Genomic DNA, 26,199 nt, shown 5'->3' with positions numbered 1-26,199 from the left:
CTCCAGTCGGCTCTTCTCCACTTGTACGATCCGAGCCTGAACAGAGTAAGCCCAAAAGGTCAGATCGGACTTAGGTTGATTAATAATTAGAGAGAGAGAGAGAGAGAGAGAGAGAGAGAGAGAGAGAGAGAGAGAGAGAGAGAGAGAGAGAGAGAGAGAGAGAGAGAGAGAGAGAGAGAGAGAGAGAGAGAGAGAGAGAGAGAGAGAGAGAGAGAGAGAGAGAGAGAGAGAGAGAGAGAGAGAGAGAGAGAGAGAGAGAGAGAGAGAGAGAGAGAGAGAGAGAGAGAGAGAGAGAGAGAGAGAGAGAGAGAGAGTGAGTTGAATTTATGTTCAAAAGCATGTCTCTGTATTTATGTCTTCTCAAAGGCAGAAGGTAAACAAAGGCTTTGCTACTCGGAGTTAAAACAAGAAACTCAACTTCATTTGGAATCTGGTTTGTCTGAGCAGGGGCTCATAGAAAACATGCCACCACAGTAGCCTTCAAGGTACAGGTCTGCTCCCCCCTGTTAATGCCTACAATTACTGGCACTTTCACTTGTAGCAGGTTCACTTGCTGAGGAGTGTGTTTGTGGGCGTACCCCGATGTGGAGTTTCCAATCCTGTGTGCGCGCATGTGTGGGTGGGTATCACATTTTTCATGCTTGACCCATTTTCACGTTTGTGTTTTACAAATTAATTAATTGCTGATGGGATTTACCACTGAGGTGGTAAAAAAATACTCCTCAGTGGCAAGGCTCCAGGGGCAGATAAGATCTGCCCAGAGTCACTTAAGGCTCTGGATGCTGTGAGGCTGTGTTGCTGACGCGGTTCTGCAATATTGCGTGGACATCGGGGGCAGTTCCACTGGATTGGCAGACTAGGGTGGTGGTTCCCCTGTCTAAAAAGGGGGACTGCCGGGTGTGTTCCAACTATAGGGGGGTCACACTTCTGAGCCTCCCTGGTAATGTCTATTCTGGGGTTATGGAGAGGAAGGTCCGTCGGATTGTCAAACCTCAGAATCAAGAGGAACAATGTGGTTTTTCATCCTGGCCGTGGTGATTCAAAGTGATATCAAATGAGACAATGAATGGACGCTTATGAAACATGACCTTATATGTTTTAAGAGCTTCACCTAGTGACTCAGAAAGAGGTGATGTCTGGGTTTACAAAAAAAATGGTTGTTTGTTGGAGGTAATTTAAGAAGTTACCAAATTAATATCAACCACTCTGATGCCATCAACTAGCCTACGCACCAGGATAGTGGAAGTTCTTGGGGATCCGGTCTGCAAGCAAAGCTGTTCTCGGCAGAGCGAGTGAATGGACTTCTGTTTCAAGTCTGATGAGTTGGTGGTGGATTGAGCAAATAATTGATATAATAAAGGATGGTTCTTTAAGCCGCTAACATTATTCCACTGAAAACTTTGGTTGATTTCCCATAGGAACTTTTAAGAAGTGTTTATAAACCTTGACCAATCAATCTGAATATTTTGTATATGCATTCACCAAGACACTCAGACACCAGACATTCCTCAGGTAACCAGAATAAGCTGGGTCCACTTAATGTGAAATAAATCTGTTAAACATTCATTTATTATTTAATGGTAATAATATATGGTGGTAACTGATAATAAATCAAGTCAACTCAGAGTATTTAAGATGTGAAAAATGTCATGAACATTTATGTTGATCATTTATTAAATCACTTTAGACAACACATGATTGTAAACAACCTGTAGAATGAAATAAATAATTTTATGAGACCAAAATAATAATTTTAGTCAGAGTAATGTCTCGTCCTCTGCATGAACCTTGGAGGTGCAGCTCAGATAAGGGAGTCAGGAGAAAGAATTTATTAAGGCTACCTTCTGGTGCAAGGTTACAGACAGCCTGTGTCTTGAGGTGAAAAGCACACAGTTAACGCTTGATGAAATCAAGGTCTGGTGACCTCTGACATTACAGTGGACAAATAATCTTGTTGGACTTTTCCAATGCTACACAGCTGAATAAGGAGCGCTAGTTCATCTGATCTAGCAGGAAAAAAGATGGCAAACCTGTTAAGTTTTACTTGGACTGATGTGATTTTTACACAAAAAGATTAATAGCTCAGAAAACATCTCTTGATATAAAACAATATGAAATCATTAATGCAGTCAGTATGAACTACCACAAAGTGCTTTGGATTCTTCTGAAATCTTGATGAATTCCTCACTTAAATTCAAACATTTATCCATCAATAAAATATTTCCTGGTTTTTATTCCTATTCAAGAATTTAGCAGGTGTGTCCCTCGGAGCATTCTTTCATCAAGGCACTTCTGCAAACTTCTTTCATGTTAATTTATTTATGAAAAATAACACATAAAAGATCAACCTGAAAGCAGCGTCATCTTCCAAGAAAACCCTTAGGACTTACTACTCCTTAGAAACAAGGCACCCAAGAGAAATGCCACAAAATCTAAATCACCCACATGTTGGTCGGATTATTCTTCCCCAAGTCAAGTCCAGATAGGATCACTGGAGGGCTGTCTCTGTCCAGGTGAGCACTTAGTACACCAGATACTTGAGTTCTGAGTAGATGAGTGGAAACATGACGGTGCAGGCCCGGTACAAGATGGCTGCACTTTTAAACACAGCTCTGTGTTTGGTGAACCAGGATTCAGACTTGAAGTTAAAGTAGGTGGCATACAACGCCACGGCAAAGAAGTGTCCAATCAGGGTCATGGGTCTAGGAGTTAGCCTGAAGACACAAAAAAAGTGTTAGTCTTCAAACTGGGGAGAACTTCTTTTTACTACAGTAACCTTACTAGTGGCTTTTACCACTTTCAGACTGAGAATGAACACTTGTTTTTATACATTGTTTTGCAAAATTTAGCAAGATGTGTGTAGGTGGTGGTGGTGTGGGGTGTGGGGGGGTGGGGGGGACAGTTTCTAAAGTATATAAAACTCCAGTTTAAAGTAAAATATTTGGTGTGAGGATCCTTTTCCTTCAAAGCAGCATCAGCTCCTCCATACAACAATAACTATAAAAGAAGGTTGTTGTAACCATTGATCTAATGTCTGAAGCCACTCCCAGGTGAAGAAGGATCTATTATCCCTCCAAAGAGTTCTGGATCTATCCAGGTGTCTCCTTCCAGTTGGAATTAACTGGAAAACTTCCAGAGACAGACAACTGGGAGACATGCCAGACCGACCTCAGCCAATGCTACTCTTCCATCTGTGAAGATGATCCCATCAATCCATGGAAGAAGCTTATTCTATCTGCTTGTATCCATCTTCTCATGGTCATGATTCATGCTCACAAGAGTTGGAATGCAAAAGGACCAGTAGATCAAGATAGTCTCCTTTCTTTACCACAAAAGGCCAGACAAATACCTGATCTGGTGGTCCATCTTTCCGTCACAAAGATCATGGAACCCAGAACTGTTTTAAACACTTTATTTGGTTTGTCACACATCTGAGTTTAATCTCTGACTTTCTGCAGAAGAACTGATGCTGTTTCAAAGGTAAAATCTGATCAAACAGAAGAAGCTCCTGGTGGGTCATTTTACACTTCGATAAAAATTTACTTTATATGTTTTTTTTACTGTATTTTTCAACTCAAGATTTGCACTACATAAAATGTAGGAAACAAAATATTATTTGTTTGTTTCAGCTTTAATATTGCCAGCATTAGAAAACTTGTAACAGGTAACTGTCTGAAAAGACCCTTCAAACTCATGTCTGTACAAATCAAATTAGTTTGTCTCCTGAAGAGCTTCTCAGGGTTTAGTCAACAGGAAACAGGTACCAGTAGCATGTGTTCTAGCTCTAATGAACACTGGTTGTACGTACACAGAGAGGAGTCCAATGGGCCCTGTGATGCACTCTCCACCAAGCTTAAAGTACTGAAAACAGGCCTTTCGTAGTTCATGGAGAGAATCTAATTAAAACAAATGAGAACATGAGTACAAAATGAATGATTTTTGTTCAACAAATATATAAGCCTTTATGTGATTGTATTAATAAATGCAGATGGAAACTCACCGTCAGAGGCTGAAAACAGCTCATACAGGGCCTGGGCCAGCACGTTCACAACAAAAGAATGTGAGGACTTCCGCTTCCAGTAAAAGTTTCTCTTTGCCTGTTGAGATGAGGAGAGAACAATGAGGGTTTTACATTAAAGTGGTGAGATTTGCTCAAAAAAATGACAGCAACACCTTAAACACATAAAATGTCCTCTCATTAATGCCAACATTGATTTGCTAATTGGGACAAAAAGGTTAATGGAACCATGGGAGGTGATCAACAGCAGAGATGTAGGACTATTTGCAGTAGAACCCTCCTGGGTTGGGTTATTAATGGACCTTTATATGGAAACAAGACTGACCAATGTAAGAATGGCTGCATTGTAGTATATGTTAACCACATTGAAATTAATTCACTGGAGCACATGTTAATGAATCAACACAGACATGCCTTCAATTAAAGTTTCTGTAATGAAATGGAGGAAATGTCTGAGGAGGAAAACTGGTTTGCGACCATAAAAGAAAAGTCTGTTCAACTTGATGATGATGGACACAAACTAAACCTGCCTTTCAAGAATGAAAACCCAAACATGCCCAACAACCTTACTTTAGCAAAACCAATGCATGAAACTACTAAGCAAAACATTTCAGAGAAAAAGTTTTCATGAAGAGTTTGCTAAAAGACACGTGAAGGACCCTGAGATGGTGAGAAATATGATTTTCAGGTCTGATGAGACCAAGATAGAACTATTTGGCCTTAATTTTAAGTGGTATGTGGGTATGTAGAGAAAACCAGGCAGTGCTCATTACTTGTCCAATACAGTCCCCACAGTGAAGCATGGCAGTGGCAGCATCATGATGTGGGGTTTATTTTAGCTGCAGGGACAAGGTGACTGTTTGCAATCGAGGCAACGATGAATGCAGACAAGTACAGGCATATCCTGAACAAGAACCTTCTCCAGAGTATTCAGGACCTCAGACTAGGCCGGAGCTGTGTGGTGCCCTGAATATTTTCCGTACACAATGTATTGCTATCATGGAAGATATCCAAGCAATGTTTCACCAAGCTGAGGTGGCAGATGACAACTTGAACTTTTTAAGATTTTTGTGGTGGCAAGATGGAGATTTACATAAACCATGAACTAGTACCTTATAATATATGACTGTGCATATCTTTGTTACATTTGCTCTGCGTTCCTCATCTAATTACATTTTCTGGTTCTGTATGCTTGTACAAAGTGTAAATAGAGCTTGTTACTACTTTTTTGCTGACAAGTTTCAGCAAGCGTTAGTAGTCTTCTTCAATGTTGGTGGCATCACTTTCGTCTCCATTTCTATGCTGGCAGCAGAGGATGATGTCACCCTCTACTGCCCGTGCCCTCCTCACTGATGACCATGTACTATGAACGGTCCAGTGTGTAAAACCATTAATAGAACTAATAGCAAACTCTACATAGTTCAAATATGATGAAACCATTTACAAACAACTGGAAGGCTTTACCATGTAAACCCCACTAACCGCAACTCGGTGAATTTTTCATGAAAGACTTAAGAGAAAAAGGCAACAACTAATATATATGAGCATAGATGGAAATGCTGGCTGGACGATCTAAAATGGACAAAGATTTTACAGTAAGAGGATGTTTCAAACCTGAAACAGCTCAAATGGATAATTATGCTGATATCAGTAAAAATGCATACGGCACAGGCACCCAATGTTACAAAACAACATTAACAGGATCTATACTGTTTTAATTCCTGGAAAATGTCGGGGTTTTCCACTCAAGCAAATTACAAGTTCACGTCTGGAACTGACAACTGTAGTTCTTGCTGTCAAAGTGGACAAAATGCTACACTCAACTGAAACTAGTGTCAACGCAATATTAGACTGGCAGTGCAACAGTAATGAAGAACTTGAAAACTGAAAGACAAAAGATTCCACACCTTTGTAGGCAACAGAATCAACATGATCAAAGAAGCCTCTAATATTGCAAATTGGAGGTACATCCCATCATTACAAAACTTTGCAGATCTGGTCACAAAGGGCCAAAAAATGGATTGTTTGGCTATAAAAACGGCTCACAGGTCAAAGTTTTTTGTACAGGAAAGAAGAGGAATGGCCCATTCGTCATCTTCAACTAACAATTGAAAACAATCTACAGCTCAAAAGAAATGTGGCAGTAAATGCAGTTACTGTAGAATGCTCTGCTACTCATAAACAAATCACATTCTATTTCAGTTGGAAAAGGCTAAAAGCTTTTGTTACATGGATTCTAAGATTAAAAGACATTTTTGAGCCTCTGTAAGAAAAGAAAGGGGTTGCAAACCTTCTACAAAGAAGGGCTACACACTATATTGTGTAAAATAGAAATGGAAGTGGATTTTCAATGACCACCCCATTACAAGACTATCTGATGATCCCAATGATTTGGAACCACTTATTTCAGTTTTTTGCTGAAATAAAAATCAGTTCTTCCACCTGGATCATTTAAGAAACCTGATCAAAATCTAAAGATGAAAGCAGATCTAATATCTTGGCAGTCGCAAACAAATCTAGGTGTCACCGGACTGGCTAACTTTGGGCAACGGCCCACTGGGAAATGCCGGTACTCCAGATGGCCAATCGACCCCTGGTGGAAACAAGTGAATGTTAGAATTTATGGAGAATTCAATTTTTGAATACTGGGGATTGAAACTACATTTAATTCTCTTTTTTGAGGAACAAGTAAAAATAATAATAACCCTTTTATTTCAAAGAAAAGACTGAAGAGCAGTAATTTTATGTGCGTCAAACTATCCATCACCACTGTTCATCACCACTGGTGGATGAGCTTCTACTGGAAAAACTTTGGCTCCACTTGTATTAATTATTTTAATGTAACTTATTTACTTACCTTATGACAATTTCAATTATAACTATAACACATTACATTCCTTTTTAACAAATTCAAGACTTCCTTTTGATGTTTATTTCAGTGAAGTAGGATTTTAAGCTGAATATAAAAATAAAGTAGAACACAAAAGCGTTCCTTTAGTTCACCTGCAGCAAAGCCACATCATCATTCAGATCTGGGATCTTTCTGAGCAAACACCTCCAGATGCAAATGTCATTGAGAGCAACACTCATTCCTCCCCCCGTCAGAGGGTGTCTCATGTTGTAGGCATCACCCAGGAGTAAAACACCTGGAAAATAAAGAAATATTAGTTTTAGATCTAATGTTTACTTATTTTCAAACTACCAAACACTTTCAAAAACATTTCATATTCAAATATTTAAAAAACAAAATACCAGAACCATATATTCATACACAAGTCAACAGCTGGCACTCAACTGACTTGAATAGTGTCAGAAAAGATGTTTTTCTATTTTCAGCTAGAGTAAGTTAAATGAGGTAACCCTGGTTTCACACTGAAAGCATCAGCGGGTCGAAATGGTGGTCCTTTTCACACCAGGAGAGTCTTGGCAGCGGCACGGCTTCCTCGCTGTGCTCTTTGCTGGACTCGCAATATCACAAGATCCCTCGAGACTTCAGGTCACGGTTTATCTATGTAATCTGCCATTAAACCACAAAGAAGGAAATTACGTTGTATGATGTGATTTATGATATTGTTCCTCTCCACTGCCACGATTAAAGCCATGAAAAACACACTGCTGCACTTCTGGAACGATGCTGTGAGTAAATAAGCCATTGGGTCACACGTAAGCTTCATAAATATGAAATTGCATTGCTGCAGTACTTTTATTTTGAAAATTACCGGGGATTTTACACTGAAATTGTGTGTGATTTCCTGTCTAGCCCTATGTTAACTGCTGTTTTCCCTGGAGATAGAAGCAGTGGCGTAGCACCAAATTCTGGGCCCTAGGTACAAGTCATCTAGGTGGGCCCCCATGCTCACTTCTTTAATGTCTTTGTGCATATTTTTTGTCATGCTATCAGAGAAGATAATAAATATGATCTTAGTTTAACCTCTATATTGAGCAAATACAATCACAGTGCTATCTGCATGGGTGTCAGAAGCATAAAAAATATGGAGAGCACAAAAAAATAAAAATGGTGTAGCTATCATTTCCTGCATTCTGGTGTATTTACACAGGTTGTTACACCTATTTTACCTACAGCAGTAAAACCTTAATTCAACAACTATTGTTCAGCACAAACCTCTCGCTGTTTAATGCAGAAAATATGAAAACACAAAAAAGACACCTCTAATAAAATGCTGATTGTGTGTTTATAGTATGTTTATTCTTATTGTTAATAAGAATACCAGCTGGTGGCTATGGACTGAATTTAAATTTAAGTCTCCATTTTAACATTTAATAACAACCCCCCATCTTTGTTATATCTCTGTTTTACAAAGCTACAATTTCATTTATCCCAGTCTTAATAGCCAAATGGAAAATACAGATTTCAACAAGTATTTTAGTAGTAGAAATTGTATGTATCCAACAACTGCACTGATTTGAGACATACTCAAATCCTTAAAAAAAATCTAAGCAACAGATCAATGTTTATTATGCAGTGTTACAGACATCTATGAATCTGTTGTTCCAAGTACATTTTCATATTCCAGATATTCATGATAAAATTTTTACTATCCATAATGAACACTTCATATTTCTTAAATCTAATCATTCTTACGACAAATGATATCACATTTCCCATTCGTGTGTAATGGGTTTGCTGCACAAGACTGAAGTTCTGCTTATCTGAAATGAAAATAGTTCTAGTTTAAATGTAAACTAGAACTATTTTCAATAGTTCTAAAAATAAAAATATTTTATCAACACACACACACACACACACACACACACACACAAACATTATGGGGAGAAGAAAGTTTCAAAAGATCTGTGCATGTGTGTCTAGATTTGTGCGTGTGTATCTAGATTTGTGTGTGTGTGTGTGTGTGTGTGTGTAACTAAAGATGTGTAACTTGTGTTTATATTTTCGCGTGTAACTTCAGCTCCTACACATACAAATAATTGAATACACACACAAAAATCCCCTGGTAAACTACATTACACACAGATCAGTTTACAAGTACAAAAATTCTTTTGAGACTCTTTTCTCACCTGACTGATTTGTGCGTACATGGTGCATTTGAATGCTGGGTGGAAGTTGGGAAATTTGAATTTCCTTTGGAATTAGTATAAATATGTTTTTCTGTGGAAAAATATAGTATCTGTTACGAGCCCTGGGTTTTGCTGTCCCATCCTGAGAAGGTCCAGCGGCCCCATGGTCTCTTAAGGCTCGTTCTGTCTATGCCCAGAGGATCAGCACCCTGGAGAGCAGCGCTCCAGCTCACACTCAGCATGATCAGCACCATGGAGAGCAGCGCTCCAGCTCACACTCAGCATGATCAGCACCATGGAGAGTGACACTCCATGGATCCTACCAGGCCCAGCTGGAGCAAATCAGCTCTTGATGAGCTGCCTTTAAAGACTTGTGTTTGTCACCCATTCGAGAAGGGTGTCAGATTCTGTCTGGTGCTCTCCACAGCCACAGCTACAGGGAGCTTTGTTCAGGAGAGACTTGGTGACTGGGATAAGTTCCCTTTGTGTTATGAGCTTTTATGAGCTGAAATGAACGTTTATGCTCTATATGTGCCTTTTTGAGCTCTTATGAGCTCTATCAGCTTTGGCTGTGTCTGGTTGTTGGCTCACATTGTTTAGTAGTTCCTGCCTTAAGATTTACTCACTTGCTAACCATCTCTTTCTAGTTTAATCTGTGTTGTGTTTTATAGCAACCACCTTTAGTTATATCCAGTATATTTAGTTTAAGAACCCTTTTTGCGTTTGCCCTCTACCTTTTGTAGAGGGGCAATCTAGGTTTAATAAACCTTTTTCAAGCAGAGGCTACGCCTTTTTCATTATTTCCTTTGGTGTGGATCTGTTTTAACTGTGTTACCCCCTTCTAGGATCTCCTAGCCTGGGAAGGGATGTAACATTTAATTTTTAATCATCTAAAACTGTTTATTTAGACGTATGTGTTTGTGAGCCATGAAAACGTAGTCAAAAGTTTAAAAGAAATTACTAATAAATGACAGAGTAACTCTCTGATTGGAAAAAGCAGGCTTCAAACCGGAAGAAGACACAAGAAGATGGTGCAGTGTCCTGGTGATCTTTCCTCTGAAGTAAGTAAAAGTAAATCCAGTATGCTTTGCAGTCAGGTTATAATGAGACAACTATTATTTTAGTCAATTTAAGATGTTTTATAGGTCTGAAAGATTGGCACACTGTCCCCAGACAAGGAAGTGGCTCTTGGGCAAGTTTCTGTGTGTGCACAATAATAAACTATTTAAATGAAAATTAATGATGGGTGTTTCAACCACACCAGTCACAGGTTTATGGTGGTTCTTTCCTCCTGAAGAAAGGATTTGAAGTTCGCTGAACTTACAGCCATTTTCCCTCAGTTTTCTCTGTTTCTGGTTTGATGACGTCACTTCCGTGAAGCACATTTGTACTCCTGGGTTTGTTTTCACACTAAACATAAAATAGTGTTTCCCCTCGTTCAAAAATAAGCAAGTTCTAGGTATCAAAATGTGTCGTTAAAATTCACAGACATCATATGTGAAATCCATGGCACATAACAAGTGGAATTAGAAAAGAGCATTGCATTGACTTGCATTCATTTTTTAATTCTTCCAGGGCCCGAAAGTAGATGTATCACTTAGGCGCCCTATGACTCCGTACCATCTTCTCATGCCTTCTCTGCTTTTGAACCCTGCTTTTTTTCAGTCAGAGAACCACTCTGCCATTTATTAGTCATTTCTTATAACCCTTTCATTATGTGTTCATGGCTCACAAACACATATGTCTAAACAATTTTTGATTATTAAAAATTAAATGTAGGTCTCTTTTATAACTACAGGATCCTGAGATACTATATTTTTCTACAGAAAAACATATTTGTCCCGTCAACACAAGTTTAGACTAAATCCAAAGGAATTTTTAATTTCCCAGCTTCCACCAAGCATTCAAATGCGCCATGTACGCACAAATCAGTCAGGTGTAAAAAGTCTCAAAAGGATTTTTGTACTTGTAAACTGATCTGTGTGTAATGTAGTTTTGTTCGTGTGTACCAGATTATTTGTGTATGCGTATTCAATTATTTGTATGTGTAAGAACTGAAGTTTCACACGAAAATGTAAACAAGTTACAAATCAAGTTACACACACAAATTTAGATACACACACAAATCTAGATACATACACACAAATCTAGATACACACACACACAAATTTAGATACACACACACAGATCTTTTGAAACTTTTTTCTCCCCATATACATACATACAAACATACATGCATTGTTATGAGTTGTTTCTTTTTATTCAGGATTTTGTTTCTGTTACTGGTTTTCTGATCTGTTTCTGTGTTTTGTGCAGGTCAGCTGCAGCTCCTTCCAGGTTCCCCGCCCGCCCGTCGGCTTCTCCGGAGTGTTGCAGCTGACTGCAATTGCCCAATTACCATCCTTACTTAAGCCACTGTTTTCCAGCCCTCACTGTGGCATTGTCTTTTCTGTATTGCTTGATAGAGCCAGTGTGCCTTCGTGTTTGTTACTTCTGATGATTTTTCCCCATGTGTGTGGTGAATTTTGGTTAGTAAAACACCCTGAACCAGAACCAAGGCTTGTTATTCCTGCGATTGGGTTACTGCCTGAACCCCACCATGACATACATACATCCATTATATCATAATTTAATTCATTGTTTCATGGTCTGTTCATCAACATTTTTTTTCTGTCAACCTCACCTATTAAAGTCGGTGGGTGGAGCTAATTCTGATAACAAAGATGGCAGCTCCCTTAATGAAAGATTTACAAGTTGGTAAGATATTTTAAACCTAACAGATAAAACAGAAGTTGCTGACCCAGAATCTGTGGTAAAACAAAGGAATTTAATGAGGAATTTCCACACAGTTTAATCAAGCTCTTGACAGTAGTGCTTCATCAATACAGGGTGTTACATAGAAATGTGCAACACCGCCAAAACTGTGAAAGAAATAAAAAAGAAAAGAATCTTTTATATAGCGCCTCTCAAGATAAAAAATCACCAGGTGCTTCACAGAAAAATAAATATATAAAAAGATTTCAAAAAAAGATTTAACCCTTACCTCACATTAGAGCATTTTTTGTGCTCTAATGACTTTAACGTTAGAAAATTTAAACGTTGGGTAAGGGTTAAATATGTTTTAAATGAGAAAAAAAATTGTGATTAAAAAAAGTAAGGAAAAGGAGAGAGAAAATGAATAGGAGAGAGGGAAATTAGTGAATCCCAGATGACGAAGGTCACGCAAAAGCCAGCTTGAACAAGTGAGTTTTCAGCTGCGTATTGAAGGAGACCACTGAGTCCACCAAGGCTGAAACAATTCCTCGAGTACCTCTAATAATTCGAGTACCAAAAATCCTTGAGTCAAATTCGCTTCCTCGAGGCTTCGTTTAATTGATGTTTAATTCATTCATGGCTTTGCAATTGCCCGGGGTCATGTTTCACCCGGACCAAAATAAGTGACGCACATACACACTGCACTGAATGCACACGCGAGTAGCGAATGTAACTTAACTTTCTCTTAAGCCATGGCGGACAACATGGACCCGGTGGAGTGCAAAAAAGACAAGAAATGTCAAAGACGTGGGACCAAGGCGGAAAATGTAGTCCAGTGTAAATACTGTAAAATGAATTTAGCCAACCAATACACCACATCCTCGATGCTGCAGCACCTGACATTCACATGCAAATGTCACTTCTGCAAGCGAACTCGGAGCCTCTCGAAGATTATGCGTTTTAGTCTGTATTTCTATATATTCTGCAGACACTGCAACTTTTTTCATTTGTAGCACTCAGTTTCAGCTCACACTGTGCGTCTGGTAGCAACACGTCAGACTTAAAATGTGCTAAAAATAGCAGTTTTTTACACAACATGTCGGACTTTTTACTGTGTTGTTATGGATATCTGTTGTCCCTCGGGATTGCTGCAGGAGGACACCCCGACATGCGAAACATCAGCAGGGGGCCGGAATGGGACAGAATGTCATGCGTCAATTATAGGACCAACACAGAAGGCATGATTTCCATCTTTAATTTTTTTGCCATTTCTTTAGGTGTTCCTGAAATTTCAATCAGGAAATCACGTATTCTGTGCAGTTCTTCTCGTACTTCGCTCACCACACTAATCATGTCCCGCTGTGCCTGCAGGACAGCGTCAGTTAGCACACGGCCAATTACAGGTGTGCCCGAGGCACACTAGTGGGACAGACTGACCCTGCAGCCACATCTTCAGTCGCCGCCCGGGATGCCTCGTTGGACACTTTGTCCAGAGTCACTGGGGGAAACTATGAGATTTGGTTTTGTTTTTATATTTTAATGACGGGCACATTTGATGTGTATTAATAAAAGGCTTAAGCGTTACCACTCTCCTCTGCATGGTCAGTGTCTCCCTCATTCTCCAGCACGATGCCATGCATGCTCACCGGTCCGAGCACTGCTGAGATCTTAATGGCGAGCGGTGGGGGGATCAGACCTGCTAGGGCCTCCGCCAGTGGCAGACACATGTTGGCGATGGCAAACCATCTTTTTTTTGGCCTCTTATGTATATGCATGAGATCCACAAGGCACTTTGTACTGACCATTTATGGCAGAAAGTGGGCGTGTTGAGGGTGGGATGTGATCCAGAAACACCTGAGTACATGTCTAGGTAGAGTGTGCATGGTGGAGCAGTGGTTAGCACTGTTGCCTCGCAGCACGAAGGTCGCAGGTTCAAAACTCGCCTTTCTGCGTGGAGTTGCGTGTTCTCCCCATGCATGCGTGGGTTTCCTCCGGGTACTCCGGTTTCCCCCACACATCACAACATGCCCTATAGGTTATAAAAAAAAACAAAAAAACTTGTACGTCGCTTTGGATAAAAGCGTCTGCGAAATGAATAAACATAAACATATACAGCGGAGATTGCGTGAAGCTGTGCGTACTCCATCTTTTAGAGATCACAAACTTACTTGGTGTCAGTAAATTTTTTTGCTGAGCTTAAGTACGGTTTTAGTAAGGATTATTTGCAATGTTTTATAAATGAGACCCCAGATCCAGGATCTTGAAATGAACTCTGGAGTTGACTGGTAGCCTGTGAAGCTGGAGAAGCGGGGTGATGTAGGTGTGTTTGGAGGACTTGGTCAGAAGCCACCTGTCTGAACCACCTGCAGACGGTTAACTCATTCACTGCCATTCACGACAAAAGTCGTCAGTTTAAACGTTGACTGCCAATGACGACTACAGTTGTCATTTGCATTTTTTACTGTATGGGAGTCGGAACGAGCCCCCGTACCGTGAGAACAAACATCCCAGCTCTAAAGCCGATCTTCATCCATGTACGTCACACGTCACGTGCTCAGGAAACAGAAAATCCATGGGTTAGGAGATCGTTTTGGGCCGCTGCTGTAGAAAAAGTGAGGCTCGAACCGGAAAAGCTTCTGCCGATCACAATTCGACAACAGATTATGAAAGAACGGATGACGCTCGAAACGCGTGGATTCTTCCTGATGTAAGAGGTGAGTCTACTCTTTGTTTTGACAGTTTTGGTGTTAAAAAAACAGTGAAAAACAGTAAAAAATAATAAAGAATAAAAATATGAATGAACAATAATAAAAATCTCTTCCAGTGAACACAGGAAAAACTTTTACAGTGATATTGAGCCATCCCGCTACAGTGTACCTAAAACCAAGATCTTCTTTTTAGCGTTTTTCTTAAAACACTATACCTTGAACTACAGAGAAAATAAAAATAATAATGTTTTTTTAATGTCCACTGGGCAACACACCTGTACGTAACACCCCATATCAATGAAGCACATGCAGGAGCGAAGGAGGGAAGGAGCTGAAATATCCACACAGAGCGAACCCGTTTTTATGGCAAGGTCCACAAAATTATTGGCGGCGGCTGTGGTAATAATTCTAATAATACTAATGAATTTATAATTGATCTTGATGGTGAAACTGAAGGTTTTAAACACTGAACATGTCACATGAATGCAGCTTTCAGTCTGAGAGCTAATATCAACACACAGTAAAACGATTTTATGCAAGGCTGTCTCAGGGCCCCCTCTTGCAGTGGGCCCTGGGTAAACGGCGAGGCTAACAGCAATCACCATTCATAATTTTCCTTTATAAATCGGTTGTTACAAAAAATGTTCCATTAAGTAAAAAGAAGACACGCAGTGATATTTGAGAAGTGAAACAAAGTTTATAGGATTTATATAATGTGTGCAATAATTGTTTAAAGAAAATTAGGCAGGTGCATAGATTTTGAGCCCCAAAAAAGAAATGAACTCAATAATTAGTAGATCCTCCTTTTGCAGAAATAACAGCCTCTTAACACTTTCTATAGCTTCCAACGAAAGTCTGGATTCTGGTTGAAGTTATTTTGAACCATTCTTCTTTACAAAACATCTTTAGTTCATTCAGGTGTGATGGCTTCTGAGCATGGACAGCTCTCTTTAACTCACACCACAGATTTTCAGTAATATTCAGGTCTGGGCACTGAGATGGCCATTCCAGAATTTTTTACTTGTTCATCTGCATGAATGCTTTCATAGATTTTGAACAGTGTTTAGAGTCGTTGTCTTGTTGAAAGATCCTACCACGGCGCAGCTTCAGATTTGTCACAGATTCATGGACACTGGTCTCAAGAATCTGCTGATATTGAGTGGAATCCATGCGTCCCTCAACTTTAACAAGATGCCCAGTCCCACTGGCCACACAGCCCCACAGCGTGATGGAACCACCTCCATATTTTACTGTAGGTAGCAGGTGTTTTTCTTGGTATGCTGTATTCTTTTTCCTCCATGCATAAAACAAAATACTAGAACCATACATTCATTTGGACCTTATTGTGCCCACATAACTCCATTTTAGTTTCATCAGTCCACAGCACCTTATTCCAAAATTAAGCTGGCTTATTCAAATGTGCTTTAGCAAACGTCAAGCGGCTCTGTTTGTACTGTGGGCGGAGAATAGGCTTCCTCTGCATCATTCTCACATCCAGCATCTCCTGGGTGTGTCAAATAGTAACAATGCACAGTGACTCCATCTGCAGCTAGATGATGTCTTTGGCACTGCTCTGTGGTGTAGCGTAGTAAAAGGCCATGTAATGCAAAGGTTATGACATTTGTCAACAACCAACAACCCTAACCCTAACACAAACTTACCAGTGGGCAGAGGTCATCAGACATTAAGTGTCCAAACGGTTTCATCTGCCTGGATTATTGTGTGCTTCTTCATACCAAAACAGTCCCCTATTTACCTTCCCTAAGCTTGCCATTTGGATACGCCATCATAAAAATCTCTCTCCTGCTTCATTCTCTGCAGGCAAAAGTCTCCTGCAGAAGACGAGACTCTTTCTAACTTTAAAGAAGATCTTATTTTGGTCTCATAAATGATCTCCCAACTTTACAAGTTAATTACAGTCATGTTCTGTTTTATCTACAATGAATGTTTTATCTAAAGTGATTTAATAGTGTCTTGACTGCTTTACAGTAATGAATGAATCAACATAAACGTTTTTTCTTGAAATGCCTTATTTCAGATCTTAAATACACCAAATGAGTCCACTTGATGATTTAATATTGATTCATCATCAGTTATGGGCTATTATACAGCATGTTTTAGTGATTTCTCTAAAATCAGGTGTGTTCAAAGGGAGTAAAAACTAAAATGTGCTGGATACTGGCCCTCCAGGCCCGGAATTGAATACCCCTGCCCCTAAATGATGGTGAACAATCTTTGTTTTCAGGTAATTTGAGAGTTGTTTTGAGACCCCCATGTGGCTACTCTTCAGAAAATATTCAAAGAAGAGGGAAATTTACAATTAGGCCCCTTAAATACTCTTCATCATAATTTGTTTCACCTGTGTATGTAAATCAATGGTCACTGAGCTTACCAAACCAATTCTGAATTGCAATAATTAATTCTAAAGGTTTTGAAATCAACAAAATCACAACAGTGCCTAAATTGATGTGCCTACCTAATTTTGTTTAAACAATTATTGCACACTTAATGTAAATCTTCTACACTTCATTTCACTTCTCAAATATCCCTGTATGTGTCTCCTATATGACATATTTAACTGAGATTTTTCATTGCAACAACCAACGATTTGTACAGAAAAATCATGAAGATTAACAAGGCTGCCCAAACTTTCGCATCCCACTATAACTGAAAGTAACTGATGCAGCAAAAGATTTATCTTCACAGATTTTATTTGCTACTCCCAGCAAAAAGCCGATGTCCTGTTATGTAAAATTATTTCCTGAAGATATTTTGTATTTAATGTATCTTTTTAGGGTAAAGCCTTGGATGGAGCATCCATTTGCTTCAAGTTTTCTCACAAAATCATAATAATTAGACAAAAATTAAGACAATGTCTTACATTGTTTCATTGAGCATTTTGACAAAAAAATCACTTTTCCAAGTTATTTTTCACAAATCAGTTTTTCAGAGATTTTTTCCTACCTGAAATTAGTCCATATAAATAGCGTACCTGGTTTGTTGACGGGGGATGGAGGGAGGAAGCTAGCAGGCATGGACCTGAGTCGATCATTCTGCAGTGCCACTATGAAAGGCTCCTTTAAATGCTCTAATGAAAGGAAACACAGCATGCCTTTAACTTGAATGAAAACCTACAGGAACACGCTGGTAACAGCCATTTATTATTGTATCAGTTTGACAGACTCCAGCCATCCACTGGGACCTGCATCAGGGTTATTGGAGCTGCTGCTCTGATTCTTTGGCTTTGATATTTCAGCTAAATAGAACTTCATAAATGTCAAATCCTGCATTCAGTACAGTGTAGGTCATCCTGCCTTCCACCACCTCAGAATTAATAATCAATATTTTTCCATCCTACAGCTGTAATCCCTCATCTAGAAAACAACACCAATCACAAACAGAAGGTCTTTTGTCGGCTGCTTACCTGGCAATTGGGGGTAGATTTTCTCAGCCATGTACTGGGAGAGATCCCGAGGCATCTCTCCCCTGATGTCTACCAGCACCCTGGTGTGGGAGGAGGAGATCTGGTAGATAAGAACTGGACTGGGATTGGCCAGCACCAGCTCAGCATGGTTGACCTTAAACTGGGAGCAGTCCTGTGGGGACCAACAGTAGCTTAAATGATATTGAAGCACATTCTAATCTCATTTAGGTTAAATTATCTCAGATCAGATCAGGAGAGCTGTGGCGCAGAAGAAGTGACTGACAGCCCCCCCCAATTCCCTCAATGTCCATCAGAAGCTGGGTCTTGGTACGTGGCATATCACCCCTCTCGTGGGGAAAGAGTGTGACATGGTGTATGAGGTTAAGAGATTCCAACTTGATATAATCGGTCTCACCTTGATTCATGGCTCTGGCTCAGGAACAAATCTCCTTCATAGGGGTTGGACACTCTACCTCTCTGGAGTTTCCCTAACTGAGAGGCGCAATCCAGGGGTGGGCAAACTCCTGCTTGACCCCCATCTTGGTGCCAGTATGTTGGGGTCTACCCCAGTGAGTAAGTCAATAGTCTCCCTCCACCTACATGTGGGAGGATGTCAAGGTGTTCCTTGGCCAGGGAACATACTTGTTCAAGTGTGTCCTGGCTCTTCACTGGGTTCTCCTCCCAGTTGAATGTTCCCAGAAAAACTCACCAAGGACACTCCCAGGAGGCATGCTACTCGGATGCCCAAGTCAAACTGGCTCCTCTCGATGTGAAGGAGCAGTGGATTTACTCTGAGCCCCCTGATGAAGCCAACAGGACCACATCATCTGCAAAAATGACAGGCCAAACAGATGGCCAAAATGGATCCCCTCAACTCCTTGTCTGCGCCTAGAAATCTTGTCCATAAAAGTTATGACATAATCAGTGACCAAGGCCAGCCTTGGTGGAATCTAACAGTCACCGGGAACTAGGATGACCAGATCCCAACTCGCAAAATGTGGGGCAGAGACTTCTCAATGTGGGACAACGTAAAATTCTAATGCAGCACTAAAGAAAATCTATTCTGCCTTTTAGCTATGAAGTCACTGTTAAATATACATACAATTATTACTATCATCATCATAATATGTTTAATGTTCTATACATGTTATTTGAGGTCACTGTGTTCCGGCACTCGCAGAGTACAGACGTTTCTGCTTTTGCTCCCTTATCTTTTTTTTCCCAAGGCTCTTTGTCCTGTCTGCCTACAGAGCGCTTCTCTGCATTTCTTCTGAAAATTCCTATTTTTGGAAATGGACTTAATTAACTGGTCATTCAATGCGATTGATAAGATTTTTTCTACGATGAGAATGGAGGAGGGGGCTCCCACTTGCCCTCAAGGGACACACGCAGTGGGATATATGCTTGATTCCTGGAGGGAGTGGAGGATCGTATGCCTCTCTCAGTTGTCCATTGAGGATGTCGAAGATATGTGGATATTTGGCCTGATGATCACTGGATTTCTTCTGATTGGAGTGGGAGGATATCTGGTTTTCTGGAAATTTGGGAAGACGGGAGCGAATGGAGGGCGACCCGCACCCACGGAAAGCACCGCCCGGGCAGATGCCTCACAGACTGGGACGTTACTCGAGGTGAACCGTAAGCTGGACAATGTCCTAGCTGCGTTACCGTATTAGTGCGCAAAATGGATGTCATCTCGGAGAGGGTTACAGGACGATGTGGAGATGTTTAAAACCTAAATTGGCTTCACTGGAGGATTTGAATGATCGGTTACAGACTGAAGGCAGAGAGGAAAATTATCTCTGCCTGACCCAAAGTCTTGTTATCCAAATCTGACGCCAAAGCAGCCTTCAAGCTGCTAACAACAACCCCCACGAAGGAAGGAATGCAGACAGATGCTGTGAAAACCCGACCCCCCACCCACCCCCCACCCCACCCTCCACCCCCCCGCCTTTGGATTGTGGACTTCTGCCTAGCAAGGTCATCAGCCTGCAGGAATCAACGTGCTCTGCACTCCTACCAAGATCTCCCTCCCACCTGTGGCTACAGTTGGCCTTTTCATCTATTAAGGTAGCGCGACTCATGTTGCGAAGGACCACAGTCACCAATTCTTCTCATGTGTCTTGCCCATGTATGTCTGATCTCTGAATTGTGTGTACTGAAACTCTAATTTCCCTCTGGGATTAATAAAGTTTTGATTGATTGATTGATTGATTGATTGATTGATTGATTGATTGATTGATTCAACTTGAACAGGCTAACAGAAAAGCTTTCAGACTATTTTACCGCTCCTCTCCAGTTACCACAGCTTAACTCAGGCTCTTTGGACTTGTACAGTGGCTCTGAATAACTTTAATTAAAATTACTTTAAACCGTCAGCAGATTCTATAAATATAGACAGGTGTACAATAGAAAATGCAGGTTTAAGCAGCTTTTCAGAGTTTTAATTGAATATTTTCCACAACAGAATGACAGTAAAAGTAACATTTTTAGATCTATTTAAGCTAGATTTTAATAAATTTTACACTACAATAAGCATCCCATTGAAAAAAATATCCATACGTTTTGTTGCTATTTTTTCATTCTTAATTTAGAAACTAAACTGTGTTTATTCAAAAATGACTGCAAATCTATTATAGTAGATATTTAGGGGAGAAAAAAAACTTCACTGACTTGAATCTCTGGGAAAAACAACCCATCTAATCTAGTGATAGTTCCTCTAGTCTTCAAAGTTCTGAGAATAATTAATGAAGGCTTCCATTTAATTCTCTCAGGGTTTCTTCCATGTGCTCTAAAAGAGTTTAACTTGTTTGCATCTGAAACAACAAGCACAGCACCTTGTCTGTGTTAGAATGGACCTGTCTTAATTACTGGGAAACCTGCTTCTGACCAACTTGTTTTATGGGACTCTGATTTTATGCTTCGTATCACATCAGACTCCTCACTCTGTCAGAATCTCCCTGAACACGTTTAGCCCAGGAGTTTATTTTAGCACCATTTTCTCCTCCGTGCTCACCTGTCTTCCAAGCTGAGTGACGCTTCTGCTTTGGTGGATCGGGTGGGCGCTCCAAGCGCTTGGGACCTGCGGTAAAGTCCCGCCTCCTAGTTCGATTGATAGCAGCTTTCTCCGCACAGTTCACGCAAGATTGAAACTAGAATTGGGAGACTGTTAATAATGCGGGACATGAGTCTCAATTTGCGGGACGTGAGAAAAGTGATGAAAATGGGGGACTGTCCCACACAATGCGAGAGAGAGCCATGTCATCCAACACAGCCCCACAATGTCCAGAACCTTAATGAACTTCAGGATGTATCTTTTTCACCCGAGGGTCGTTCCCAAGAGCAGCAGCGATCAGTCTCCTCCAACCTGCTCGGAGTTTGCTAATGATCTATATTCCTGTTTGGATATATGTCCAGCTCAATCCTCCTGCCTGTCGGAGCATTTAACCATTGAACCACTGGCTGTTTAGGTGCTGCTGCTGTCATTGCGGGAACGTGCACAGTGTTGGATAACTCGTCTCTTTTTGTGTCTCCTCTGTCTGTGCTTACAGGGGTGAATGCGCTGTGCGTCTCACGGCAGTGATGCACCTTTAGCGCAAAATGCAGACCTTCATGGAGCGCGTGTCCTATCGGGAGTGGCTGCGCTGGGCAATGGACTGTGTGTGTGTGTATATATATATATATATATATATATATATATATATATATATATATGTATGTATGTTTATATATAGCACATATATTTATATATACATATATATACACATATATATATACATATATAGCATATATATATATATATACATATATATGCTACATATATATATATATATATATATATATATATATATATGCTACATATATATATATATATATATATATATATATATATATATATGCTACATATATATATATATATATATATATATATATGCTACATATATATATATATATATATATATATATATATATATATATATATATATATATATATATATATATGCTACATATATATATATATATATATATATATATATATATATTCACATATATGCTATATATATATGCTATATATATACACACACATATATGCTATATATATACACACACATATATGCTATATATATACACACACATATATGCTATATATATACACACACATATATGCTATATATATATATATATATATATATATATATATATATATATATATATATATATATACACATATATATACACATATATGCTATATATATATACACATATAAGGTCTAATTCACTAGGCATGGGAATTCCACTAATTTGCTCCTTCTGTTGATCTCATCTGTATCTGCCTTTTCTATTTCATTATTCTGTCTGAAATGTCTTTTTAAGTTCCTTTTAGCAAATGCATTCTCACTGAATAGTTACTGCTTATCTTCAAAAGAACACACAATGTCTACATTTGATGTAGGCAAAGCCAACAGCCTTGTTGAACCATGCAAGTTCATGCTGTGCCAGACTGCCACCACAGACAGATACCAGGGCACCATAGTTCCCTCTTTATCAATAGTTTGCGTCTTAACACCAGTATTATCAATATTTTCATATATGCTTCTTATGTGCTGATAAGTAAAACTGGGCTGACTACTTGTTTCTGCCCTGCTTACCGTCATGAGGAATCCAACAAAATGAGAGGAGATGCGAGCTTTCCCAGTGACCAGATTCTTTCTGAATTTGGAGAAGCAGCCGTCAGCCACCACAGTCAGAGCTGCGTGGATCTCCTGTTGTACACAGAGACACCAGCAGGAGTCACCCAGTTACTAGCATTATGAACATTGAAACCCTCCCCCACTCTGTTAGGTGAAACTGACTGCAGACAGAGTCCTCCTCCCACTCACCTTGATGTTTCCAGTGTTTTTATCCAAATACTGGACTCCAGTTACACGGCCATTCTCCTCCTGCAAACTGGTCACAGTGCCTTCTATGAACGTGACACTAGGGGGCGCAATTAGAGCGAAACATCACCTGAACAGGTCTGCTCTTACAGAGGAACTCGTATCTGTCTTATTTTTCACAACATGGTGGTTCTTACTTTGGCTCTGTTTTGGCTGCTTGCCTCAGGCCCATTATGAAGCGACCATGATGGAAGGCACATCCTGTCTGGATGCTGCCCTTCACCTGAGGGTAGGGGATCTCTACCGCTGTGTGGCTTTCTACGTCGTGGATCACATAGCCATTCACCTGATGAGCATCTAGACCCTCCACTGAACCTGGTGCCAAACACAACATCAATGTGTTAGAATAACACAACACACACCCTTCATGAAAACTTTATCACACATTCTGCACAAGCCATGTAAGGCAGTTTCTTATAACGGACTCTGTTTCATGTCTCTCTGTTCTCTTAACTGTATGTTTTATATTCAGTTATTTCCTCTAAGTTTTCCGCTTTTTCATGCGGTTTTTGTGTGACAGTCCGCCAGTCAGAGCCAACCTTCCAATCCCAACTCCCCAAGAGCTTTGACGCCTCCTGGCTGCAGCAGCTCTCCGACTATTCTGTCGGGCTCTTTCAGGTCCCGTTCCACCACCGTCACCCTCCTTCCATCCCGAGCCAGAACAGCAGCCATGGCAGAACCGAGGACCCCGGCCCCAACTATCACCACATCTGGCCCTGGGTCCTTTGAGGGGCCACGGGGAGAGCCATGCTCAGATGCATGGGAATCTGCTGCTCCTCTTCTCTTATTCTGCACATATAGTATAAAGAACACTGAGACTCAAACTTTACAAGAATGAAACACACAAAAAAGTCAAAATTTTCACATTTTCTTCGCTTCTATTTTTGTTCTCACCTTTTTGCTGTTCTCTGCCTTCCTGTTGTTCTGTGTTTCTGTTTGAGGAACTAAATGTTTGACTAGAGGTAAGAAAGTAAAAAACCTTAAAGGTAAACTGACAACACGATACACTGAGCGTTTGTGTCCATGAAAAAACCTCACGTACGAAAGCAGCAGTCCGGCTGCAATAAACAAGATAGCTGACAGGAGCAACTCCTTACGAACCAGAGCCTGAAACAGGTCCAACTTTTTGTAAATAAATGTGAAGGTCGCGACTCCCAGGAACGTCCACATCGTTTAAAGATGACTTTAAAAATAATATGAAAACAGCAGAGGTTCGTTTCTCGACCTTTTAAACTCCGTAATGATGCGATTAATTACTTCGTGTCTAACTTTAGCTTATTTGTAAAAACAGCTGTAGGGACGCAGATGAATGACTTAAACTGACAAGACAGGCTTCATTCCTTCTTCACGCGCCGCCTGCCCCTCCGACCAAACAACCATTCAAAAGTGACGTAACTGTGAGCAGAGCTCACGCTATGCGCTAATTGGTTAGACGCACCGGCACAGGCCCTCCTGTCGGCCGCTGATTGGACAGCCGCGAAACACTATAGTAGTATGATGTGATGTCAATAAAAGAGGCGCTTTTTATACTTTAAATAAAAGCCAGGAATTCAGCAAAGATGGTTCTGACAGGAGGACTCACTACACAAATTGAACATTAAGCTAGATGGGGTGTGTTTTGGAGGAGAGAATAGAGTGAGACATAAATAAGGTTTCCTTTATTTTAAAAAAGCCCGAAAAACGTCAACTGTGAACTTGTTGTATGTCACACTGTTGCACTGACTTTATATCCTTTGGCTCCGTTATATATCCATTAGATTATCTAAAATCAACTTGTTTTGGCTGATAACTAAGTGAGTGCCCATTAATGTTGTATTTGATGCATTACTTAGAAAACTCAAAATTCTCCCTAAAATTTTCCCTAAAACGTCAGCTCAAAACCTAATGCCCGGAACACACCAGCTGAGATGCGCAGAGAAGATTGCTCATTCGTGTACTGTTCGCTCCCCGTTCACAACAGGCGAGAATTTTCAAGGAGCGCTTTTGCTCACGCCTACTGTTTTCAGAACCCCCCACCCCTTGCTGTGTGTGTGTGCGTGTGTGTGCGTGCGTGCGTGTGTGTGTGCGCGCGCGCGTTTGCGTGTGTGTGTGTGTGTGTGTTCATTTTCATCTCTCTAGTCTGTTTAGATACACAAAAATGATCACATATATCAATCGCAGCGTTTTATTCAGACATTGTTCTTTTATTTTGTTACATTTACCAGCCTGCTTTGGTTTGACTTCCTGCCAGAATTGACTCGACTCACTGACAGTTCACGAAAAAATAGAGCTCACGCTGAAACGATCGCTGCACGGCACGAGCCTTCGTGGCACTTCGCGGGGCTTCACAGCTGATGTGACCGAGAGCGTAGGTTAACAAGGGCGCCGATTAGAAGCACTCATCGTTCCATGATGCTTTGCACCGTTTCATTGCGCATCCGCATCTGGCGTGTTCCGGCCGGGCACAAGTCTTGGGCCGGGAAGGGTTATGGGTCCCTGAAGAACGAAAAAATGGGCTTGTTCAAGATGAGCCAGGTATGAAATCCCGCAGCGTTATCACTTGTACTGCTTTGTTTTCACACAGAACAAGACCCCACACACGCGGGCATACACACACACGTGCGCACACACAGCCTGAAGGGCAGAATGCAGAATATCAGCAGGGGGACAGATTGAGACAGAATGTCATGCGTCTGTGACAGTGTGTCCTGTCACTGTGGCCCGATTGATGATGCGTCCTGGCTTACTTCAACAAGGTAGATCTCTGTTTGGGTGACTGGTTAGTGTGCGTGACTTTCACCGGAGAGTATGGGGATCGAATATCAAATGGATATTTTTTTTGTATCCGCCACAGATCTCTCTAAAGAATTCCCAACATTGACGGCTTCAGCAACGCTTTCCCACTCCGTGGATTTTCTCTTGTTTTGCAAAAGCACTTCCTTTCATTTTTCCACCTCACCCACAGGTGATTCTATTTCTGCTTCTGTGAAATTGTGCTTCCTTGAGCTGCCTTGATCTACAGTCGCCATCGTCATTGGTGGAGCGCTGCAACAGCCGGCTTATGTATATGCATGAGATCCACAAGGCACTTTGCATTGACTGTTTATGGCAGTAAGTGGGCGTGGTGAGGGCGGGATGTGACTAAAAAGCAGCCGAGAACATTTCTAGATAGTTTCTGATTTATGAAGCGGAGACTGCGTGCAGCTGTGCGTACTCCATGTTTGATAGTTCACAAACCTTGACGTAAGTACTTTTATTGCTGCGCTTAAGTACGGTTTTAGTAAGGATTCTACACAAGGTTTGATAAATGAGACCCCTGGACTTTTTTTCACTCAAAATCTA

General features: G+C 40.5%; 1 protein-coding gene across 1 annotated transcript; it reads right to left on the bottom strand.

The window, feature by feature from the left end:
• Positions 1–1,652: 1,652 nt before the first annotated feature.
• Positions 1,653–24,247, bottom strand: sqlea (squalene epoxidase a). The gene is made up of 11 exons (XM_015949301.3): positions 23,773–24,247; positions 23,418–23,667; positions 23,016–23,193; positions 22,822–22,918; positions 22,591–22,704; positions 17,942–18,113; positions 17,510–17,605; positions 7,022–7,164; positions 4,001–4,097; positions 3,809–3,896; positions 1,653–2,714 (listed from the first exon to the last, which is right to left on the bottom strand). Exons 1-11 carry the CDS (start codon positions 24,046–24,048, stop codon positions 2,522–2,524), a joined length of 1,704 nt encoding a protein of 567 aa, XP_015804787.1. The 5' UTR covers positions 24,049–24,247; the 3' UTR covers positions 1,653–2,521.
• Between the last annotated feature and the right edge of the window lie 1,952 nt (positions 24,248–26,199).

The sequence above is a fragment of the Nothobranchius furzeri genome, chromosome 5 (assembly GCF_043380555.1).
Source record: "Nothobranchius furzeri strain GRZ-AD chromosome 5, NfurGRZ-RIMD1, whole genome shotgun sequence".
Taxonomy (NCBI): Eukaryota; Metazoa; Chordata; class Actinopteri; order Cyprinodontiformes; family Nothobranchiidae; genus Nothobranchius; species Nothobranchius furzeri.
This window is presented reverse-complemented; position numbering and strand designations above follow the sequence as displayed.

Excerpts from the sequence above, each read along its gene's own strand:
- sqlea (XM_015949301.3), bottom strand. The coding sequence starts at position 24,048 with ATGTGGACGTTCCTGGGAGTCGCGACCTTCACATTTATTTACAAAAAG. Across the intron at positions 23,668-23,772 it reads AGGCAGAGAACAGCAAAAAG|AATAAGAGAAGAGGAGCAGC; the intron begins GTGAGAACAAAA and ends CTATATGTGCAG. Across the intron at positions 2,715-3,808 it reads CCCATTGGACTCCTCTCTGT|GCTAACTCCTAGACCCATGA; the intron begins GTACGTACAACC and ends TTGTGTCTTCAG.